Source organism: Scophthalmus maximus, chromosome 4, assembly GCF_022379125.1.
Source record: "Scophthalmus maximus strain ysfricsl-2021 chromosome 4, ASM2237912v1, whole genome shotgun sequence".
In the NCBI taxonomy this organism is placed as follows: Eukaryota; Metazoa; Chordata; class Actinopteri; order Pleuronectiformes; family Scophthalmidae; genus Scophthalmus; species Scophthalmus maximus.
In genome coordinates, this window is record NC_061518.1 from 25,630,034 (window position 1) to 25,653,287 (window position 23,254).

Genomic DNA, 23,254 nt, shown 5'->3' on the forward strand with positions numbered 1-23,254 from the left:
ACCGTTGTGTTACATGGTATCATAGATGTACCTGATAACCTGCCAACTGAGTGCAAGCCCTGAGTTGGATCCATATTTTCATCCATAAAGAACATTCAAGTCTGGTGTCAGATGTCAGATTTTGCGATGAACACAGAGAATTTGAGCTCTATAGTTTGAAGTATGACAGTCTGTCTGGTTACGCTGTAGGCGTGTTGTAGCACTATCTCAATGTTGCTTGCAGGCCGTATTTGGTCGGCAAAGCTCTGATCCAGCGTCACCATTTTGGGGGGTGACCAAAACATTTTACACACGTCTCCCTAAACGAGGCGTAAGTATTAGCTCAAAGTTCCACTTGCACTTTCATTCACTGACTGTGGCCTAGACAGCCCTGCTGTGTCATTTAAATACACACTGCACACATATTCTGCATTCTGAGGGAGAACTTCCATCATTATGCTTTTGTCTCACATCTCATAGCAGTACTGTGAATGCTGCAGGCTTTATGTTTTTGCATGCTTATCTCTCTTGGTGAGAACACAGTGTGACAGTCTCACACTGACATCTAGTGGAATAAAGTCTGTGTGCATCTGTGCTGTAGAGGAGTGAAGGAGGAGACATTAATAAGATTCATTAAATTGGAGTCTTCAGAAGCCAATGGAAAATATGTAGCAGCATTTTATTTTTAAAAAGTCAAACAGAAATCTTACATTGTGGTGGTGGGCAAACAAACTGCAGGTTTGAATAAAAAAAATAAAAACAAATAAAAGTTAAATACAATCAACAGTTAAGCTTCTGAAGCCTGCTGTTTTTCCACCAGCCATGTAGCCAAGCTACTGGTCCCCAAGTAAAACAATGACCATATGCTGTCAAATAAAATGTCATGAGTTGATCCAAGAACAAGAGCAACACCCCATTTCATACTATATATATATATATAATAAAAAAAAGACATACACAACACTCACACTCTCTCCCCTGTTCCATCATGGAAAGCCCACTTTATAGCAGCACATAGAGCCAGGTGACTCTAGGAATAGTTTTTGGGCAAATGAGGCCACTAATGGGATATTAGAAAAATCACTATTAAAACACACACTCACACACAATCAAGCAGACTCCATAAAACTCAATTTGGCCTCTGCATAGAGAACAAAAATTACAATCATCAAAAGAAGATGTGAAAGGAAAAGGAATGCAAGCATGATGGTACAATGACATTTCAAAAAACAAAAATGTCCTCTTGGGCCATCCCATCCCTCTGGCCCTTCACTTTGAGTTTTCATGCAAACTGGAGGGTTGAAGTAGGAGTCCTGTGGGGGTGGGGGCCATCCGAAACCATTTGTTCACCGATTGTCAGTGCTTCCCGAAGTCAGTGTGTGTACCCCCTACAGAGACATTCAAGAGCATCTGGATCCCAGTTATCAGCATTGCTTTGAAGCGAGAAAATACCATTTCCAGTGTTTCCCCACCAAAACTCCATCGCATGTGTCCACTGCAGAGGTTTCCGAAAGAGGCGACACACGTGTGTCGCCTCTTTCTTACAGCTGTAATGTAAAAAAGAAAAAGAAAAAAGGATTTGATGTCGTCTCATCAGCTTCGGTGGTCGTATCACTACTGTGGAGAGTCTGGCGGTGGAGACGCAGTGTGCATCCTTGGTCTAATCTTCAGCACCGTTGTGTCCACTCGGACCAGCTCCTCAGTCTTCTCACTGCTCAGTGGCGGAGTCAGGACACCTGAGGGGACCGAACAGTTGCTGTGACGCGCCAACTCCGCTTCCTGGTAAGAGTAGGCCTTGTCCTGTGCACAGCAGAGATACACAGGGATTAACAAAAAGCGACGCGTTACATTTCAATCGAAAGCAGCACGAGTACTCAACACTTGAACCCTTTGTGTTGTAGATATAATCTGATGGAGAACATTTCTACTGTCTCACTTATTTAGGCTAAATAACCCATAAGTGAAAATGTTTCTGGAAATAAAAATAAATAAAATAATTATTTCATATGTATTCAGACCCTTTGCTTTGTTCAGATGCATACCGTTTATTTTATTATGGCCATTATTATTATTATTATCCCCTTTGTGTTTATAAATGTCCCATAGTTCAGACTCCAAGTCAGGGTGGAACTCTCAGTAGACCTCTGATAAAACTGTGGTGACTATAGAACAGGAAAAGAGTATGGAACCATTTCAAAAGCTTTGAGGATTCCCAGCAGCACAGTGGCCCCGAATAACTGAAATAGAAGAAGTCTGGAACCACCAGGACTCTTCTTTGAGTCGGCTACACTGAGAAACTGGGCAAGAAAAGCAAGAAAAAAAAATTTCTCTGGTCTGTTGAGACAAATACTTAATTATGTGGTTCAGAACAAACACCAAGTCTGGTGAAAACCAGGCACTCTTCATCATCTGGTTAACAACACCATCCCTACATGAAGCAGTGGTGGTGGCAGCATCATGTGCTCCTCAGCAGCAGGGACAGAGAGACTGGTCAGAATTAAGGGAAGGATGAATGCAGCTAAATACAGATGTCCTTGAAGAAAACCTGCTCAAGAGTGGACTAACGACCTGAGGCATCTTTCAACATGACAGTGACATGAAGAGAAAAAACAGGATAATAGTGGGCTGCAGGACAAGTCTCGGACTATCCTCGTGTGTCCCACTTAAAACCCATAGAACTTTGAGACAACTAAGGATGGCAGCTCACAGTCACTTCCCATCCAATCTGATGGAGCTTAAGGATCCTGCTGGAAAGAATGGTTTCAACTTCCCAAAGGGATGAATCTCAACGTCGCCTCCTGAGGACACAAGCCCTAAATCCTCAGACTTAATTGAGTTTGACATGCAACAAGGCCTCCAAATGGTATAAATAGGAATGGGACACTTTGTGCCATAATACGTTACTTTGACAAGATATAACATATGGCTTAATTTGGAAAGTCTGGGCCCGTTTAATTCAATACAGGTTTTTTTCTTCACGTCCAAGCACCTTGGATATCTAACAACTGTTTGATATCACCATGTTCCGGGCTCTTGCCTAACACAGATGCAATTTTTAAAGATTTATTTGACTCGTTTTTAGCAAAATGGCATCATTATGAAAAAGAAGTGCTAGATGAATAGACTAGGTGTGCTATGGCATATTATTGCATTCCTCTGATTTCATCTGTTTAGTGTCACATCTTTAACCCTTGTTAATGAGGCGTTTCTTCGTAAATGTGAGTCCTTACGGGTGGACATGGGGACCAGGTATGTAAAGTCTGAGATACTAGCCCAAGAATACCCAAAGTTACCAGAGGGGCTTCTATAAAGTACTGACTTATGGGTCTGAATACTTTTGGTAATTTAGAATAACTTTCCAATAATTTCTAAATACATTGCCTCACTTTTTTATTGCGGGTTTTTGCTTCTGAAATGATGGTCAGTTTTGTCCATTTTAAATTGACTCACGTCGCACAATAAATATTTGTAAACGTGAAGGGGTCTGGATATTTTCTGAAGCCACGGTATCTACAAGTCCTCTGTTGAAATGGGGGTTAAAGAGGATTCCTAATTGTATCTTTCATGAGCTTCAGATTTTTGTGTTGCCTTTTGTTGCTGCTTTTTGAACAAATCCAAAGTAAGTAAAATCTTCTCCTTACGGTACTTTGACTTACCAGCCATGTAAGAAAAGAGGCATGGGACTGGATGTTGTGCATGTCATCTGCAGGGATTCCTGTGAATGTTTTCATAGGCAACCCACCGACCTCCCGCAGTGCCATGGCAAATGGCACCATCCACCTCACGCACTCCTCGACTTCCACCCTCTTCAAAGCTGCATGGATCGATAGATGAAATGAAAAAAGTAGCAAGTCAGGGATGACACCAGGACAGCAAGAAGAGTTTGCCAGTATGCTTTCGTAAAACTTTAACTCAAGGAGAGTGAATCTCAAACGAAGATGTGTTTGTCTTATTTTTTACCTGAAACGTTTTCCACCAGCTCCAGAGACGAGAAGTGAAACAAAGCAGACGCAGCGAGGATGCCATTGGAAAACTCGAGGCAACGAACATCTAGCATACAGAAGTCCAACAACTAGAAAAACCAGAGAAAAACAACCGTCATTAAAACAAATCGTTTGACTGATCTTCACCAATTTTCAGTGGGTTCTCCTCTGACCTATTTCACATTCCTCCACCAGGTTTGGTTCACATCGGGTTCAGTACTTTTTGCGTTATCCTGCTGACATATAATCACAACTTACCTCTGCTATCTGTGTGAAGGTAGCCTGGGGGTATTTGGGGATGAGCAAGTCGTCCGTTTCTTTCAGGTAAGCCACCTGCATGTAAACATTGAGCCAGGAGATGGGGGTCTGCGGGCTGAGACTCCACTTCAGCTCCTGTGTTCGGAAAGAGGGAACGAACAGCTGATCAAACGTTTTTCCTGGATTGCGACAATGGAATAACCACTTTTTGCACAGAAAAGGTTCTAAAATCCTGTAATAAAAGAGGGAACCAGTGGTGACAGGTAACTAGGGATGTAAATTAACAACTGTTAACCGGCAAATCATGTGGACATGTTGCTATTTCTGAATAAAAGTCAGTAGATAAACTGTCTGCTATGCTGAGGTAGGACATGCCCTTACATTAAGGGTTTGTTATTGCGCTAGCCTACTTGTCATGCACACAATTTACTGTAGGACACTTGAACAAATGTAGGCAATAATACCGATGTGTCATGATCAAGTGTATGTTATTAATGAATTGAGACTGTGGCAGCTGGCCACTATCGTATTTGTCAAGCCAGTTTAAGAACCAACTTTTTTCCACATCTCATTAGAAATAACCTGGTTTCTTTTGCTCTGTTGCTGAGCTGTGGCTCTCTCTCAAACACACACATTGACCTGTTAGTCATAGTCAGACTGGACTTCGGAAGTCAGAGTCAATGCTGCCTTGTAGGCAGCACTTAAAAAATATCCATCCTCACCCCCCAATCCCTAGCTAATGCCACAGATTGAATCTAATTCTGTGGGAAACACTCGGATCAGTGTTCGGTACCTTCATAATAATGATTTCCATGCTGAGAATCTCATCTTCAGTGCAGGCCTCATCTGTAACATAGGCAAACTGGTGGACCTTGGGAGGATACATCTCCTGGGAGAAGCAAAGATACAGGAGCATTATAAAAAAACAACCATACCAACTTACACATTGCATAAATGATGCAGGAGAAAAGGGACAAAACAACAAAGACGATTGACCTCAAACAAAAACAACAGAATAAAGAACTACAGAGCACTGTATCCTTATCCTGTACAGTGGGATGACCCCTTCTCACCTCGACTTTGGCGGCGATGAAGAGACAGGTGATGCCTATGAGTTGCAGCGTGGATTTGAAGACGTTTCTCTGTGTGGCCATGAAGCGATCAAAGTAGTCCTGAGCAAGGTGGTATGTCTCCCTGTGAAGTTTGTACACCTCACTCACCTGAAACATGCACACAAGCACAACATTACACACTGATATGGCCTCATGACTTTAATACCAGATCCACAGTAGGTTTGCTTTATTGGAACACATTCAATGGCACCAGGAAGTTCCCAATAATAATAATAAGAAGAAATCAAAATCTATTAATCAGGAGGAGCATGTCTCATGGCAAAACTTTGTTATTAGGAATTTTAATAGAGCCATTTGTATCTTTACAGATCAATGTCATTCATCTGTTATATATAAGTGAATCAGTTTGGGATATTGTATTTAAATCAGTCTTAAGTCTAACATATCAAACCAACTACATTGGAGGACAAAATGAACCATCTCAGTGTACATATTTAAATGGTGCTGTAGTGAAAAAGATTTCAGATCTTGTGTCTGTCTGAGACCTTATCACCATTATCCTTATCAGTTCACACTTTGATATGAAGAAGAACCAAAATCAAAAGGCTAAAGCTGATAGGGTCTTAATTGAATGGGATTTGGCCAAATCGGATTGGTTGATCTCCTTTGGATACAGGAAAACCCATAAGTCATTGCAGCTTATTATCCACCTTCATCGTAATTATGTTTCAAAGTACCGTTATCACCACCAATGACATACTGTTAAGTATTGTAACTATTAACTGTTTGTGCCCATGGAAAAAAGGCCTACTTTAAAGGCAGACATTTTGTTTTTGGAAAAGAGCAGGTCTGAGTAATGAAACTAATCACGTGGGCCATCGTTAATGTTGTCAGGAACACCTGTGCTGTTCTTACTATGACATGTCAAAATGTCTGCGGTGAAAACTTGCAGTTACCTTTTCTCAATGATAATAAAAAGATAACTGCTTTTTTTCTTTTGCTTGCTCAAAAGCAGCAAGAGCCTTGTGTTGCTCGTGTCCTACGCTGCACTTTCCACTAGTGACAGCAAATTATCCCAAGAGCTGTTCTGTAGTCATGAGACCTAATGATGCGTTACACAGTGATCTGAAATGATCAAACTTAAAAGTTATTATATACACGGTTAACCGGCATGACGACGGAAGACATTAAAGTGGTCACTGCCATGAGATACAGACCTCCATTAGCCAGTCCAGGAGAATGGCTCTCATCTTGGGCTGCAGATGAGGATGCTTCTCCATCACATGGACATCCCTGGTGTAGGTTTTATCCTTCTCCAACATGTAGCTCCATACCACATCCTTACTGGCCCAGCTGATTAACAAAAACAGAAAGGGACACAGTGGTAAAAGTTAAGGCCTTGGCTCATCAACTCAAAAAGGAAAAACAAGATAAAGTATTTCACCAAGTATTGGTAAACAGCTGTAGTGCTCCATCTGACCATAAAATAGACGAATCTCCCAAAAACCGCTCATCCAATCAACTTCAAACTTGGAGAGTGTGTTGCTGAGGACCCAAGGAAGTGTGGTGTCAATAGTTAAGTCTTTTGGATGAGTGGTTCATCAACAAGGGCAGTGCAGACAATTTACAGCACTCGCACATTAGGTTTTAAGGAACAGAACTCAACTAATCACTATATTCTGTTGTACACCGTACTCTGATGTTCTACTGTGCTTTCAACCCACAAACAAGTTGTTTTAGTGCATGGAAAAGGGGGACCGTTTACAAATCTGAGGGTACAGACTATGAATCTGAGGGAACAGCTTGTAAAAAGTCAGTGCCCGGGATTGCTCTCTACGTCTGTACATTTGGTTCGTTTCTGTGATGGGTAATTTCGCATGCTGACACCGTTGAGAGAGAGAGAGAGTAGTGACAACTCCGTTCACTCCAATGAACCTTTTTTTTTCCAGCAATGGCGGATCATGGAGCCTCTCAATAGTTCCCGGAAGTGAGCAGCAGCGCATTAGAATAGCAGCAGCATGGAGTCAATCGACCGTCTGTGTTGCACTTATGAAGGTTAACCCTGGATTTCCACTGGATGCGGAAAGGCTGCGAAACGGCGACGGAGCCGATAGGTGTCAATTAAAGTCAATGTGTGTATTTCCACTGGCTCCGCACGGCTCCGTCACAGCTCTGACGCTCCGCAGCCCTCCGGAGCAGATACGCAGGGCTTCTATTTTTGCCGGACGCCGGAGCACACGCGCTGCAATTCAGCACAAAACAGGTGGTGCGGGACAGGAAGTCGAGCACAGAAACAAAAATAAAACATACTTTAACTGTCAAAATAAAATACACCGTGATCACGGTGGATCATATTTCCCTGCGCTACACATTGAAAACGTCATAATGGGCGGAGACAGCCCTGAAGTCAACAGGTCAGAGGTTTTCAGCGACCAGTTCACCCCGTTGACACCATGGATGAGGAGATGCTGATTAGTCAAGTCCAAATTCACCAAATCATTTATGATGGAAATAACTTGTTGGTTTGTGATTCTCTTTATAGAAACTACACCCTGTTATATCGCGCGATCATAAGTGAATTCACGAGATCTCGTGGGTCCTTGTGACGTCATGGCCGCACCGCAGCGCACCACTGTGGGGGAGGCGGTGGGGATTGGCGGACGGCGAAGGACGCAACCGACACGCTGCGCCACCATTCCGCGACCATTCCGCATCCAGAGGAAATCGGGGGTGAGATGTTTAAATAATCAGATTGTACATTATCAGCACATCTGAATCAAATCAACATGCGGACTGAAGCATTAAATTATTAATACAATTTTACTTTTAAAAAAAGGAATAGACTAACTACATAGAGTAACTACATAGGCATGTCGGCCTGCTATATTGTAAGTCAATACATTCATTGACTACTAATTTCCAAAAATTGCAGTTCTGTCGCTCTGAATAATGGAAATGGAAAATCAGCGTATAATCAGGGTACGCAAATCGGCACTCGATCGCTACGTCTGAACCAGCAATGTGTGCTACGTCTGTCGTGTTGTGCGTTTTCTCCGCAACAGATGATGAGCGTAACCTCGAGCTGGATTAAAGCGAAAGCACATATTAACGTTTCAAGTTAGTTCTCTGTTGGCACAACACAGAGCATCCGCTCCAACTTCTTCCTGTTTCTGACCTGTCAACATATAGTATCCTAAAATATATTGAACGGTTTCTTTATGATGTCTATCGTGAAAGTGACAACAATTCCTGTTTTGCGCGTGTATCGCATATTTTCCCTTGTCAGTTCTTGTGTTTTCGTGACAAAACTAGACAGTTGTCTCTGCGAAGGATCTGGTAGTGTGTGAACCCCCGTCACAGATGAGTCACGTAGTGTGAACAGCACAACGACTGGAAGCCTGCGATTACAAGACAGCACGTCGTGGAGTATGAACGGTACAGAGATTTTACCACTTTGAAAATCGTGTAGTGTGCCCAAGGCATAAGCAACCGCCGGCAGATCAAACAATCTGCTTCCTGTGATCCATTTTACGTGAATGGTCATGTGATGTGGACAGAGATAACTTCTGATACAGCGCTAAACTGCTCATCTGGACAGAGATCGTTTTAGTTTGAGATCGTGTGTAAGAGAATACTCACCACAGCGCAGGGAGTGGGGCACAATGCACGGGGGTCGCAAATACTTTGTTAAAGATGTAGTGGGGGAAGCCGGCGTTGATCAGAGCAACAGGTCGCTCCTCTTCCTGATCAGGCGTGGGGATCCACCTGTGTGGACTTTTGCAACCAGCACCAGGACTCCAGGCCAGCTGCACGGGAAAGAGGGACGGGATGTGAGATGACGGTGAAAGGGCAAAGATGAGGCCACAATATAGAAACATTTACTCATGGGGATGGGCCACCAAGCTAATAACTTGACAGTGTCGCACTTGATGCAATAAAGATCAAGTGGGCCACATATACATTAACAGAACTGAGGCGTGGGGTGGGGTATACACCTACAGCCAGGTGTGGAGAGATAACCAGGCCTACCTCGCTGCACTCGCGCTGCTTCTTCCTCGTCATCTCCGCTACCTCCTCATCCACATCTTGTAAATACTGAGGACCAGAGGAAGACTACTGTCAGCGCTGAAATGCACCAACACAGCAGACGCGCATCATGTGCAATACGGCACCAGCGGCATGGACCGGTCAGGCTCCACGGAGGCCGAACACAATCTAACCAGGGCCTGTACTAGCAGTGCGGGCTGCGTGTCGTGAGCAGGCAGGTCTGTGACTACTTACAATGGCAACATCTGCCTTCCTCTTCCTCGGTCGCACGGTGTTCTCCCTGGGCGCCTCCTCAGCTACAGACTCGGGTTCCGTGTCCTCCCTGTAACACCGTGACACGGACACGCGCGGCCGTGAGTGCCCCCCCCCCTCCCCCGGGGGGGGGGGTCAAAAGCATGGGACTTCAACAAGCATGCTGCAGAATATCAAGGGTCGGGCGACGGGCTAACTAGCCGAACGGCTAAAGCTCCGTCCACCTCTCAACTTTTCCTTTAGCACGCCGTGATTGACGGGCCCGACAGAGCCGCGGTGGACCTACCGTTTTCCTCGCATTATACTCCTGAGGGGTTGGCGTCCGCTTCTGAGCAAACCTGTGAATGAGACGTGATTTGATTTGGTTATTCTTTATTTTGAGAATTGGGGGGGGGGGGGGGGTGGTAGAACAAACAAGCATTTAGCCTCACTCCCAACCCCCACTCTGAACTCCCTCCCGCGGAATAAAGCCCAACTCGGTCTAGCGCGGGGAAACGGGAGCGGTACGTGGTGTTAAAAAAAAAGTCTGACAAAAGTACCACATCCGGCGGCGTGCGCTCGCGAAAGGCGCCGGGCACGACCAGCGGACACTGGCGTGTCGGCGCGGTGGGGACATTTCGTGCGTTTTCCGAGGGAAACGCGGTTGAATCTCTCCCCCCCCCCCCAGCCCCCCATCTGCTAAGTTTGAACAGCTGGCTCGGCACACAATGGCCGAAACGACGCCGGGCGCAGCCGGGACGCCCGCTGCCCCAACTCGACGGCGGCGACGGAGGGAAGCGCGGGCGGACGCTGGCACCGCGTCGAGCAGCCGTTCACACGTCCCCCGTCGCCGTCCGCGCCTCGGCTCCGCGGTTAGCTGAAACTAGCTTCGCCGGACTAACTCGGCGCAGGAGGGGGGGGGGCAAACGTGTCGCCGCATCCACTCACCTCAAGATTCTGCCCCTCGAAGTTCACTCGTATTCGCGTCCGGAGAACCGACAGGGAATAAGTAGGACTGTCGCGCGAACTTCCCCGCCTGTTGCTCGGACTCGGCGCCGCTCTTTGTGTGGCTGTGTGCGTCTGTCCAGCCCGGGCTAGTTCCTCTGAGCTGGCGCCTAGTAGGGAGGAGTAGGTTCGACTTGGCGCTAAACCTCCAACCTCGCCGCCTCTTTATCGTCTAACTTCGACTCCTTCGGCCGCAGCGTTCGCACCTTCGACCGCGCACGCACGGCGCCAACGTCCGCTATATCGCCCACGCGTTGTGAAGGAGAAGAGAAGGGAGGAAGAAAAGAAGGAAAAAAAAAGTTTATAATTTAGCCGGCAAACCGGGAGGCGTGAGGTGACAGCTGGAGGGGGCGGAGCTTCGCACCGGAAGTGCCCAGCCACCGCGTGGCTAGTCTGTCAGATGTAAACAAAAGCCCGGTTCTTTAGATTGAGCCTGAAATGGCACACGACGGCGACGGAATACCGTGTGCCAACCGAGCGTTGTCGATGTGTGTGAAGTCCACGTACACATTTCAGTCGCTGTCACTCTGTGTTGTCGAGGAAAAAGTACAATAAACCAGGTGTGAGTAACAACGATGCTAACTTGCGGATGCTTCTGCCGGGGACGCCCTTTTACAGAGAGGGTTTTTATACCTGCCCCCCACTTCCTTCTTAATCAACAACAACCCTTTTTAAAAAGTTTCTTCATTTAATCCGTTGGCGTAAGGCGTTGGGGTGATGGGGAGCTGTTTTCAGCCCCATTGGCCTCGTTAGAATTGGAGGGAACAGAAACATAACTGACCTTTGGACAGTCACATGCTTATGTCTAAACACACAAAAAGGTATGACCTCTGCTCCGTGGTTGCTCCACTAAAACGGAAAGATGAAGTTTTGGGATCTTTTTGGACGCTTAAAACCCGTGGTTATTGGAATGATTCATGTCAAAGCCTTGCCAGGTAAAGTTAGAATTTTATCAACGTGTTTGAATGTAACGTTTTCAAAGATGGAGGAGGCAAATATTTCTCAAGTATAAGTAACAGTAGCATATCATGCACCATTGGAAAAAAAAATGCTCCTATAAAACTGTCCTGCAATGAAAATGAAAAAAATAGTTTGGGTATTATAAGGAAATTGTACTTAAAATATAAAAAGTAAAAGTAACCACCCAAAAATATATGTTATATAAAAAAAAAATATATATATATATATATATATTACAGCATTAGATTGTCTTCATATGTAAGTTACATTCTATTGTCAAAGTATGTCTTGGTGTCTGAACTGTGGTGGAGTGAAACTGTAAAGTGAAATTAAATGAAATTAAAGTGACAAGTACTTTAAATGTGTGCTTCAGAACAGTGCTTAATAGATGAAATGTGCTTAGTTGAAATTGCAGCATTGTAAACCTGGGAGCTGTCATGTGTGAAACCTTCTACTGTAGGTAACTAAGTTTCTTGTTGACCTCAGGCACCCCACTTGGTTGTATGAAAATGACCCAAATCGTTGAAGAAGCCTGCCGGGAGGCATCAATCTACCATGATGCAGGGATTGTAAGTCCTCTCACATTTTGTGACTCTCCTTACGTATCTGAAGCATTACCAGGCGATCGCCGGTCACCGTTTGTTGTAAACCCCTGTTTCAGGATGGTGTGATCATTGAGAACATGCACGACATCCCTTACTCGTTCTCTGTGGGCCCTGAGGTGTCTGCCTGTATGACTGCAGTGTGCACTGCTGTGAGAAGCGTCTGTCCGCTCCTGCCGCTCGGAGTGCAAATACTGTCTTCTGCTAACCAGCAGGCACTGGCCGTAGCGCTGGCTTCAGGTTCATACTTTACATCAACTAACTAACTCCCTGTTATGCTGTTTATGAATCTGTTATCCTCTACAGCCGAAGCTTTTAGAACAGAACAGATATTTTCAGTTTTGTTATCATGGCTGAAGGTTTAACAGATTAGTGCAAAACAAACAATGATTTCACTGTCTGGTCACCTTTTCTGATTAAAGGTGAACAGACTTATTCAGAACTTACCTGTATTTGATAAAGTGTCCACCAGTTAGTCTTATATAGCTTTCTAATGTTAATGTATGAGCACAGGTCTGGATTTCATCAGGGCGGAGGGTTTTGTCTTTTCGCACGTGGCTGATGAGGGCCTCCTGAATGCCTGTGCCGGAGACTTACTGAGGTACCGCAAACAGATTGGAGCTGAGCACGTGCAGATCTTCACTGACATCAAAAAGAAGCACAGGTGAGGTCACCATCTGTACAGCTTGATTAGAAAGTAGAAAGCAGACGACCCACTGAAATGCAAGAGGGGAACTTTGATGCGGTCACGCCAATCTTTCTCACGTCCCTCCGTTCCCATCTGCCTCTAATCTGACCACCAAAACAAATCTTGAGAATCTTACAGAGCTCCAAAGGTCTCTTAAATTGACTAAGCGCAGCCAGCCAGCATGTTGGACTGCTGCTGTACGGAGTCCAGAACACGTGTGTTGTGGAATAACTGTATGATGTACATGTTATCTGACACAATGGTTAATATATTACAATTCCCACTACTCTTTTGGATGTTGTCAGGGGTACAAATAATAGAAAACCTGTCATTTATTATGTTTGCAAATATTTTCCATGTGTCTTCAAGTCTTCACATATTAATATCCAATGTGGATATGAAGGATTTCAAAAATTAAATTACTTTGAATTGGTAAAAATAAATCACAAACATATTATTGAATAAAAACTAAGGATTTTGTGTAGAAGATTGAATAATGCTGCAGATCTACTGTTGATTTTTTTTCCAGTGAAAGAGTGAGTTTTTATTTGCATCCTTGTGCATGAATGTTGTCATATTGTTTGTGTGTTTACCCAGCTCCCACGCCCTGACGTCAGACTTGAGCATTGAAGAGACGGCACGTGCTGCTGAGTTCTTCCTCTCAGACGGACTCGTCATCACGGGAACGGCCACTGGTGTGGAGGCTGACCCGTGTGAGCTCAGAGGTACTGCCACAAAAACTCCACACTTCAAAAATGTTAATGTAAAATTGAGTCCCTCGATTGGAGAAGCACCACCATCTTATATACAATGTAATTCATTTTTGAGTCAAGGCCCAGTCTGTCCAGCAGAGGGCACCATCACATGCAGTGATTATTGAAACCCAGTGAGAGTTCCCGACAGCGGTGTTTAGTCTCCTCTGTTGCTTAGGACAAGACATGGATCGGCACTCACCCAAAATGGCACCCAATATGGCACCCATCTGAAGCCTGGCTGCACTGTGGCTCAATTTAGGAATGCTGGATACGCATTCTTACTTTGTCTCTCTCTCACGCACACCGTTTCCAGTGAAGTGTCAATGGACTTAAGAAATATGAAGTCTGTTCTCCACTGGGTGGTAAAAGTATTGTTCCATCAGGCTGGAAATTGAGTTTTGAAAGTGACGAGCGAAGTAATTGTTAACTTGGTGGTGGTCGTCTTCCTTATGAACACTGAACAGTATACGGATAACTCACTCTGTACTCCTTGTAGAACTGAAGGAATTGACTCATTTCCAGGGAACTGTGCTGGATAATTATTATCGTTATTCTAGTAGGCACACATGCAGAAGCATGAACAGTAAGAATACCATTCGCCAAACTACCAATGAATCACGCTTCGCCAGCTATAGCTCAAATGATGACTTTGGAAAATCCAAGCACTGCCTTTATCCAAATACTTGAGTTTTTCTTGTGCTGAGTTCTTTCACATCGTGTTACTACGTCCATCTCCACTACATTTCCAGTTGTCGACTGTGCTTTAGTCAAGCCCTTTGCTCAAGGCTGCACACGGAGATATCTTTTTTAGTCCATACGCCTTTGTCAAACTTTGATATTTCGCAGGTGCACATAATAAAATGGCCAACACCTATGTTTCTTACTGTGACAAATCAAAATGTCTTCATTGGAAAAGGCCAATTGACATGAAAACAGTTGTTGTATGATGTATAACATGACAGGTGTCGCTTGTAGTAACAACCCCCAGATATTTATCACCTTATTGGGCAGGTGTCCTCAGCCCTACTTTAAGCCTCCTTCAGCTTATTGTTCTGGCTTTACAGCCTGCAAAAAATGAACCCGTTGTTGATTAGCCACAAGCAGACTGTCCTAGTTAGTGAAAAGCTGGTGAACATAGTTCAGGAGCCAGATATTTCCCTCAGGAGACCAACGCAGAGCAAAAGGAGAGGGGATATCAGACACATTTGACTTGTAATATTGTTGGACAGACACATGAATGTATGTTTATGTTGCTACACGTTGTTGTGTTTTGCTGCCCCGTGGCGAAAGAGATGCTTCAGTAATAAAACAAAGAAATAGCCTACTTAAGTAATAAATATGAAATTCCCAGTTAAAGCTAGAGGCTATGAATATGTTTTTGGATTATTCAGATTTGAAGTGTAGGCAGTGATAACCTGGTGTTATATTTGGATCAGTTTAAGCAGGCAGCTGTTTTCTGTGAACATATTGAAGTTTCTCTTAGCATCTACAGAACAAGATATTTTCTTGTTGGTGGAGATAAGAGCAGAGTTTAAGGATAATGAGTGATGAGCAAACATTCACCAGACAGAGAGAAATATGACTCCAGATGGACGCTGATGTTCCTTCATATCTATCTACCTGATAAGATATCTTATGTCATTGTTACAAACAACACATATGACATTCTTTTTTGCATTTTGTAGAGTAGATAATACCGCTTGTATGTTATATTTAATAGTTCAAATGATTTAAAAAATCATCCAGTAATACAACACCCCAAAAGGGGACAAATTGTAGAATACATACCTGCACTTTTTATACGTGACTAATTGTTCCTGCAACTACCAAACTAAAATGAAGGATTTTATCTTCTAATGAAGTATTTCTCCATCATGGTGGTCCAACATGATTTGAATACTTCACTGTCTTAATCTGTGGCTGAGGGGGCAGTGACAAAAGGCACCCAGGGTTTATATCTGCCAGGGGTCAGTTGGTGTCCATCGCATAGCAACACCAGGGCTGTTATTTTAAGAAGCGTCCAACACCACATGCAGGACAGTAAACACTTGGAACTAAACAGGCAAACAGACTTGGTTTCATACACGCAAGTGTGCTTGACACACGAGAACAAACACGCACACGCACACGCACACACACACACACACACGCGCACACACACACACACACACACACACACACACACACACACACACACACACACACACACACACACACACACACACACACACACACACACACACACACAGCCCCCAAACATGTGCACTCTCTCTAGTTAACACAGACACACGGCCACTGGTCACACACGCCAGTGTGGAGGTTAGCCTGTACTGCATGCAAAGATCACTGGGTGCGTCACAGTCTCTCTTGGTTAAGCCCCTTCTCTATTACCACAGACACACTAGGGCAGGTGTAGCACGCTGCACTGACAAAAGCACGGCAGATGCACTTAAGCACATTTGATTGTAACTCTGCATTGTCTACATTTTGCTATATCAGATTTAAAATGCATCCATGCACATGTGCTGGTGAGAGGTGGGCAACAAATCCAGATTTTTTATGTCTCAAAATTTAAATATTCCTGAAGTTGTTATTTTAAATCATATTTTACAACCAGTTTTGCTCTTTCTTTCCTTTTGCAGAGGTTTCCCAGTCCGTGAGAATCCCAGTGCTGATTGGTTCTGGAGTGACCTATGACAACATTGAACACTACCTTGGCGCAAATGGAATGATTATCGGTTCTCATTTCAAGGAGGGTGGACACTGGGCCAACGCAGTCGACCCGGAGCAAGTTAAGAGGTTCATGGGAAAGATACATGACCTGCGAAAATAAGAGGGAGGGTTTTCTTTCATCACCCCAGTGTCTGATTTAATTGTCTTGAAGTATTTACTTCCTGCCTAAAAAGCCCTTAGATAAATGAAAAGGGTTTTAATTTTATTAATAAATTAATGCTCCCCTTTCAGGTATTAAATGTTATTCTTTGTGTTAAAAAAAATCACTAATTTGGAGAACCCTGCAGAAAATATCGTACACAATAAACACATTATGCCACCACCTTAAGAAAACAAGATTTATTTTAGGATTTTTTTTTACATTTTATAAATACACACAAATAGAAAAACATAATTTTCAACTGTATTTACATTTGTGAGTCAAAAATAAAAACAATTTCTGTGAATTGAAAAAAGTGTGTACCTGCTGAAAAGTACAAAACAGCACTCAATACAAAACCACAGTTGTTTTGTAATTAACCCAACAGACACAATTTAAAACAAGGAACATTCATTTTAGGCAATTCAGAGTTAATAATTTCACATGATATGAATACTGTACAGGTGCACATGATATTGAAATTTTCTTTTAATACACGAATCTTCTAAAGCTAAAACTCATAATACAATACAAACAGATTACAACCAAGGAATAATCACTCAGTGTGCCATAATCCAACCGCATAATAAATCAGAGCAAAGTATTCAATATGATAACATTTTTATTTTAACAAGTGTCACACTGCAACAGTAACAACTCCTTTCGAATGCTGTCACACACCAAATCAATCCAAACAAGTAAAAACAACTAAAATGTTCTCATTCATAATGTTCATGTGCCAGTTTTCGGAAGGTGACTGCACTCGTTACTAATGCTTTCGTTCATGATAGCACATGACTGAAAATATCTGCTCTGTTTTGTTATAAAAGCTTTGGCTGCAGATTATTAGATTGAGGTTCATTGTTGTCAGCCATTTCAAATGTGAGGGTTGCAGTGCAGGTTGCCTACATTAAAGTCAAAACGATACACTGTCGCGGTTGTTGCAGTTAAACCGGAGTATTTCAGAGTCTAGGCACCATGCTGCTCACTGAGCTGTGGCGGAGGCAACCTGAGAAACACTCTCTCACATGCAGTTATCTTTCTCCCTGTCAGTAGTTGTAGAAGCGCTGGCACGGCTGCTTGAAGTAGCCAAAGCGCTTCTCTGCTGGAGAGAATCGCAGCTTAGCTATGTTCTGCCTGTGGAGGGAGCCGCGGCTCAGCTTCTTCCGCTCAGCCGGGGTCCTGGCCCTCTGGACAGCCAGCAGCTGGATCTTGCAGGGCAGGGGGATTCCCCAGGCAGCCAAACGCCAAGATATGTGCTGCCTCACTGCCACTGGCCTGGACAAACACAGGGGAAATGTTACACATTACGTTAATGCAATATTACAACATGAGTAAGATCAAATATTTCTGACTCCTCTGTCCGTCTGAACACTAACTTGAGATTTAGCACCAAAATCCAAAGGTTTTGGAAACACGCCCCGTTCCTCAAGAGGGCTCGTTTTTAGTAACACTTTGAGGTTACAGCATTTGACAGCATTGGGACTGACATAGTGTCCATGTAGTAGCCATTTACTTCAGCCGTCAAAGTTTTGGTAGATAAGCATTAAAAACATCTTGTTCTTAGAAATGCCTATTTGATGAGAGTAAGATGAGGAGATGGACAGAACTCTCACATCTATCCATTAGATATGGAGAGAGATGAAGCTACTGTCAGGAAACCTTTAGCTTAGCTTGGGAGTTTATGGCTGAAAAGGGTTTTGTAACAGGGCACACTGACCCCAGCATACAACACCCTGTGAAGCCAAAACTTGTTGCCTCCAATTCAGTTTCTGTAGATAGTGATCTCCCCCTGCTTGCAGTATTAGTGCGAGCTGACCATCCACTACCAGTAGCTACATACAGTACTTAAGTCAGACAGACTGGCATCGATTCCCTCAGAACGCTCTGGTAGAATGGCAATGAGCATATTTTTTCGAATATGCCAAACTTTTCCTTTCTGCCTAAATGGACGATAGGTGCTTAAAGTGCCCTAGAGCACTAGAACAGATCATCAGAGGGACAAAGCTAAGGAATCACACTGTTCTGTGCTTGATCTCACCAATGCGCTCCATTCCGCATAAGCTGATCGCTACAACAGTGTAGAGGTCTCAGATACCACATATCAGGGAAGCTGACAAAGAAACTTCTCTGGCCCCTCATAGCATTCGCATTTCTAATGACAACTTTGGAAACAATGGAACAAAGTATCAATGGACACCTAAGGAGATGGCTCAGCTTCCCCCAGAGCTTCAGCAGTTTAAACTTAAGACTTCAACAAGGGGGGAAAGGCTACAGATAGACAAGTCTAACTGAAGAATGTCAGATGACCAAGGGGAGGTAGGACATCATGATGAGAGATATAACCGTCATGGAAGCTGTAATTCGAGAACTGTACTGGGGTAAAGTGGACAGCAACTTAAGCAGAGCAGTAGCAGCAGGAGGCCAGGACACTGGCTGTGTGACGCAGGCAGACTGGAGCAGTGGAAGCTCATAGGGAAGAAGACACCACATCCAGTCGATGAGATTAGGTGAAAATCCAAGTGATCTTCATGGCAAGTGGCTGAATAAAGGACGCTGGCCCATGCAACTCAGATGATTGGTCTGTCCCCTTAGATGGTGGTGGAGAAGCTTTGTGATTGGTCATGCCAGAAGGTTCATCCCATGGTGAGATGCTACACAAGGTTTGCAATAGACCTACAGGTTGATGAGAGATACTGCCAACAACTATATCTGTGTGTGTGTGTGTGTGTGTGTGTGTGTGTGTGTGTGTGTGTGTGTGTGTGTGTGTGTGTGTGTGTGTGTGTGTGTGTGTGTGTGTGTGTGTGTAAATGGAGAGGTACCTGGAAGTGTCCTCTTCATCTTCATCAGAGCCTTGCTCCTCCTCCTCCTCCGCCCCACTCGTCCTGCATCTCATCTGGTAGACAGACATGCTGGGGTGCTCAATCAGCAGGTTCTCGAGGGGATCCACCTCGGGGGCCGATAGCTGCCCGATCTCTGTGTAGGGGACATCCCAATTCCAACAGATCAGTTTTTCACCCCACTATAAAACCGCGTCGTCACTGAGCCAAGAATGTTTGTGGTCTCACCTGGGAGATTAACAATGATCCATTCTCCCTCCTCAAACTCCATCAGCTCCTCAAAAGTGTCGTCTATTGCCTCAAAGTCCTCGCCGGTATTCCAAAGCAGATGAGAGAGAATCTTTCCGATCATCTTTATGCCTGTACTGCACTCTGTTGAATGAACAAACGCAAGCAGGTTAATTACAATAATGAATGAATTCGTTTTGAAAGTTCTGTCGGCAGAATCTTTGAAGGGTTACTGAGTTGATCTGAGTCCCCATCCCCCCCACCCACACTTCCTCTCAGCTTGTGTCTTTATCAAATTGAAAGTGCAAACGGCTCCCCCTTGAGGCGGTCCCGAAGAAGTGCACCCGCAAAGGACCTGTCTGGACACCTCACCCCTGCTCTGTATCAACAACTGCCTCCATTGCGCCCGCTCCGAAACCCGAGCTGCCTGAGCTGTGACATATCTGTGTGGGGACGAGGAGGAGGGGGCAATGTCGAGCTTTGAGAACACTATGATGCAAGTGGCTGAAAGTACACTGTTTAAAGCAACACTGTCTACAATCTGTGATCCCGGTTTGGATTCATTCCAGGGAAAAAACATCAAAGCAACCGTCTTTGTGTCCAGCCGGAGTACCCCATCACCTTTCCTCCAGATGTATGTCAACTGTACTGTGTAACAACACTGGGTTTGTTGGAAGTCCTTGGTATGGGTTCTTAGTACATTCTTGGTCAGTCTCTCGACATAACAACTTCCATCCCAGAATATACTGTGGCCAAAACATACCACCATACATTACACGCAGTAGTACATTTCCGCTGCAGTTGTTTACGACATGTGAACCCTTCTTTGCCCCCCCGAGTGTCTGCATGTCATCTGTGTGCTGTCCCCGCACCCAACCCTGTCCATACTGTAAGTCCCTGTTGTGTACCCGCAGCTGACCGCGGCGCAGACAGCTGAGTGCGCACCCAGCTGAGCGCCACAGGATCCCAGCGAGCGGAGGGTTTTACCAACTGGAGATCCCGCTATGGCACACACTGTACATCACACTACGGACAATGTTCGGTCCGAATAACAAGCGAGCGGAGGCTGCAGAGACAACACACAGCCGACATGGCTGGAGTCAAGAGAACAGAAGGCCGCCACTGCTCACAGATGCACGGAGATCGACACTTGGACTGACCTGAACCGAATCCAAGTTCGTGTGTGTTCGGGTGTGGCCGCGGTTTGTACGAAACGGCTCCGGTGTCGCCGCCGCTGCTGTTGCTCGTCTGGGGTTGTTTTGATCTCAAAGTTGTTTGTCTGCGAGAGTCCTGCCTGCGTCCTTCTGACGTCACCAACAAGTCCCGCCCCCCCCGGCGCCGCGTCACATCGAGTGTCAACCAACCACACGCTTCCTTATTATGGCATGGGACAGAGCCGTGACACGTCATGTGACACGTCATGTGACACATACGGACGAATACGTAATGAGACAGTGAAGCACGAATGGCGCTTTATTTATTTTTTAAAAACATATATTTATCCATGTTTGTGCGATCACGGCTGATTCGCCTCAGATAAATCCGCGTGGAGTTTGAATGATCTCAAAACCTCAATTCACGGCGGTCAGGTGTCTCAGTCAATCAGGAAGTTAATAATACTTTCTTTTGGGGGGGGGGGGGGGGGGGGGACGGCTGTGTCTGAAATGTGTTTGTCTGATCTCCCCCACCTCGCTGTGAGGTGCGAAGACTGTCGGATTACATAAGTTCTTGTTTGTCAGATGTTCACTTTTGATGATCCGTTGCAGAAGTAAAAATAAATCATAAATCATTTGACCTCATCAAAAGCATTTTTCCTCTTGTTTGCTGATGACTATATATTAATATTTTCCTATCTGGTAAAGATGGAACACAATTAATATTAGAAATGAACGCATAATTGAGCAATCTAAAATCTCCTACATGATGTTTGTGCCTAGAAACCTACATAATAATAATAATCAATAAATGATTCCCCAATGTACATATTTCCAATAATATTTTAGCAGGGGTAACAGTCACAAAAATTTCTTGGTATTCTCAAAGTTGAAAATCTCACTTGGAAATATCACATCGCACTTATTTTTAACAAGATAGCAAAAGATAATGGAGTCATCAGAAGAATATGATATCTGTTATCAAGGAAAATCCTTCTCAATCTATATTACACAATGATCTATCCATATATCTCATACTGTAACATCGTTCTGGCTAGTTCATTTAAAAGTAACCTCAATTGTATCTTCTCTTTGCAAAAACGCTTCATCAAAATGATAATATTCTCCAATAGATTTTCCAGTTTTACACCTTTATTCCAGTCACTAAATATCCTCCCTATTTTTGAGCTAAACCATCTTCAAATTTGTATTTTGGTTTTTCAGTTTATGCACAACTCTGTTTTCAAAATGTATTTCAATACAATTCCCAAATCCATGATTACAACACACGATCAGCCAATAATCTTCCTCATACTTTCTTCAGGACAACTTTTTCTTAATTTTACATTAGATTCAGAGGTCCTCATTGTTGGAACAGTTTACCAAGTCATATTAAAAACTGCACATGCCTAAATTCTATAAAGAAGCAAACCATATCTTTTTTTGGTCCAGTTGTTAAGCAATACAACATCATAATTATTCTCTGTCATAATTCATCCACCATTTATATTTGAATACCTGATTAATTATGCCTTTCCTTTAGCTGTGTCACATATTTTTGTACTACTTTGTTCGTATTTTAAATGAATGTCTCACATTAGGAGGGCCCCCTGACAAGCCCCTATGTAGTTTTCACTATTGTATGTTATGTTCTTCCTTTTTCATTGATCTATTATCTATTATCTTATGTGCAATAAATCAAATCAAATCAAATTGATGACAAATGATCTGTAGACATCTGTGTAACAATAATCAAGGCATATTAGGCCATAAACACCTCGAGTTAAAGGCTACGATAGACAACTCTGTCAAAAAAATGATTTGTGAAAAAAAAGGTTCACATCAAAATCTAAATATTTACATTTGGTTATTTATTCTAACGTTCTCTATAAAGGTGTGCATGGTTGGCTGAAGGTTTAACAAATCAACCTTTTGATGTTGTTCTTAGAATGTTTTCTTCCCCCTTTGGAACCTTTAGGTCGTCCAGTCTTAACAGTACACTTATATAATTGATAAAAATGCAGCTGGTATGTGTGAATATTGCAACATAGAGGAAACAGTGGAGCATGTAATCATGTGATGTCATAGCATTTCAATAGCAGGAAGGACGGATACTCTGGACTGCTCTGCTCATGTGCGGAATGAAGCTAAGTTGTATTTTTGGAGAAGGCTGATCCACACTTCACTCACAACGTGGCGGTATTGCACCAAGGAGTTGTTTACTAACTGACAAACTTCATGAGGAGAAGAAGAAGAAGAAGAAGAAGAAGAAGAAGAAGTAGAAGAAGTAGAAGTAAAAGAAGAAGTGGCTACAACTGCCACAGTATCAGACGCTAAGATTGTGCACAGCAGGAGCATTTAAATTTACACCATCAGCAACTTCACAAGTAGAAGTAAATTATTGGGAACAATTACAAGGGCAGTAACAGTGCCAGAGTTCAATGTCACAAGCGGGAACATAATCAGTGATGGTATATCAATAAACACCGGGGAGATGATCGCATTCTTTTAGCAGTACACTGGATGGAAGAAATAAGACCACTGAAAACAATAATTTTGTTCAGACTCAAGCTCATCAT

General features: G+C 43.7%; 3 protein-coding genes across 5 annotated transcripts; 1 reads left to right on the forward strand and 2 right to left on the reverse strand.

Annotated features, from left to right (window-relative positions):
- Nucleotides 1-639: 639 nt before the first annotated feature.
- ccne1 (cyclin E1) lies at nucleotides 640-10,656 on the reverse strand. 2 transcript variants are annotated; one of them, XM_047331623.1, is made up of 12 exons: nucleotides 10,520-10,656; nucleotides 9,879-9,930; nucleotides 9,575-9,662; nucleotides 9,323-9,388; nucleotides 8,933-9,099; nucleotides 6,511-6,646; nucleotides 5,294-5,440; nucleotides 5,014-5,109; nucleotides 4,221-4,355; nucleotides 3,940-4,051; nucleotides 3,636-3,793; nucleotides 640-1,779 (listed from the first exon to the last, which is right to left on the reverse strand). In XM_047331623.1, exons 2-12 carry the CDS (start codon nucleotides 9,890-9,892, stop codon nucleotides 1,594-1,596), a joined length of 1,305 nt encoding a protein of 434 aa, XP_047187579.1. In that variant the 5' UTR covers nucleotides 9,893-9,930; nucleotides 10,520-10,656; the 3' UTR covers nucleotides 640-1,593. The 2 variants fall into 2 exon arrangements, with proteins under 2 accessions (XP_047187579.1, XP_035484465.2); XM_035628572.2 differs by lacking the exon at nucleotides 10,520-10,656 and adding an exon at nucleotides 10,132-10,412.
- Nucleotides 10,657-10,904: 248 nt separating this feature from the next.
- zgc:162297 (uncharacterized protein LOC555865 homolog) lies at nucleotides 10,905-16,760 on the forward strand. Of its 2 annotated transcripts, none has more exons than XM_035628573.2 (6): nucleotides 10,905-11,511; nucleotides 12,023-12,105; nucleotides 12,198-12,378; nucleotides 12,652-12,802; nucleotides 13,424-13,551; nucleotides 16,224-16,760. In XM_035628573.2, exons 1-6 carry the CDS (start codon nucleotides 11,439-11,441, stop codon nucleotides 16,412-16,414), a joined length of 807 nt encoding a protein of 268 aa, XP_035484466.1. In that variant the 5' UTR covers nucleotides 10,905-11,438; the 3' UTR covers nucleotides 16,415-16,760. The 2 variants fall into 2 exon arrangements, with proteins under 2 accessions (XP_035484466.1, XP_035484467.1); XM_035628574.2 differs by having other exon boundaries at nucleotides 10,905-11,136.
- On the reverse strand, nucleotides 16,639-20,838 carry si:ch211-260e23.9 (uncharacterized protein LOC555795 homolog). The gene is made up of 4 exons (XM_035628575.2): nucleotides 20,682-20,838; nucleotides 19,522-19,665; nucleotides 19,276-19,429; nucleotides 16,639-17,731 (listed from the first exon to the last, which is right to left on the reverse strand). The coding sequence occupies exons 2-4, from the start codon at nucleotides 19,643-19,645 to the stop codon at nucleotides 17,503-17,505; spliced, it is 507 nt and encodes a 168-aa protein (XP_035484468.1). The 5' UTR covers nucleotides 19,646-19,665; nucleotides 20,682-20,838; the 3' UTR covers nucleotides 16,639-17,502.
- Nucleotides 20,839-23,254: the final 2,416 nt, after the last annotated feature.

Coding starts and splice junctions, on each gene's coding strand:
- ccne1 (XM_035628572.2), bottom strand. CDS start 10,267: ATGGGGGGCTGGGGGGGGGGGGAGAGATTCAACCGCGTTTCCCTCGGA. Junction 9,100..9,322: donor AGCAGCGCGAGTGCAGCGAG/GTAGGCCTGGTT, acceptor TTTCCCGTGCAG/CTGGCCTGGAGTCCTGGTGC. Junction 6,647..8,932: donor GCCCCACTCCCTGCGCTGTG/GTGAGTATTCTC, acceptor TTTGTTAATCAG/CTGGGCCAGTAAGGATGTGG.
- zgc:162297 (XM_035628573.2), top strand. CDS start 11,439: ATGAAGTTTTGGGATCTTTTTGGACGCTTAAAACCCGTGGTTATTGGA. Junction 11,512..12,022: donor TCATGTCAAAGCCTTGCCAG/GTAAAGTTAGAA, acceptor TGTTGACCTCAG/GCACCCCACTTGGTTGTATG. Junction 12,379..12,651: donor GGCCGTAGCGCTGGCTTCAG/GTTCATACTTTA, acceptor GTATGAGCACAG/GTCTGGATTTCATCAGGGCG.
- si:ch211-260e23.9 (XM_035628575.2), bottom strand. CDS start 19,645: ATGATCGGAAAGATTCTCTCTCATCTGCTTTGGAATACCGGCGAGGAC. Junction 19,430..19,521: donor GATCATTGTTAATCTCCCAG/GTGAGACCACAA, acceptor TCCCCTACACAG/AGATCGGGCAGCTATCGGCC. Junction 17,732..19,275: donor GATGAAGAGGACACTTCCAG/GTACCTCTCCAT, acceptor GTGTTTGTCCAG/GCCAGTGGCAGTGAGGCAGC.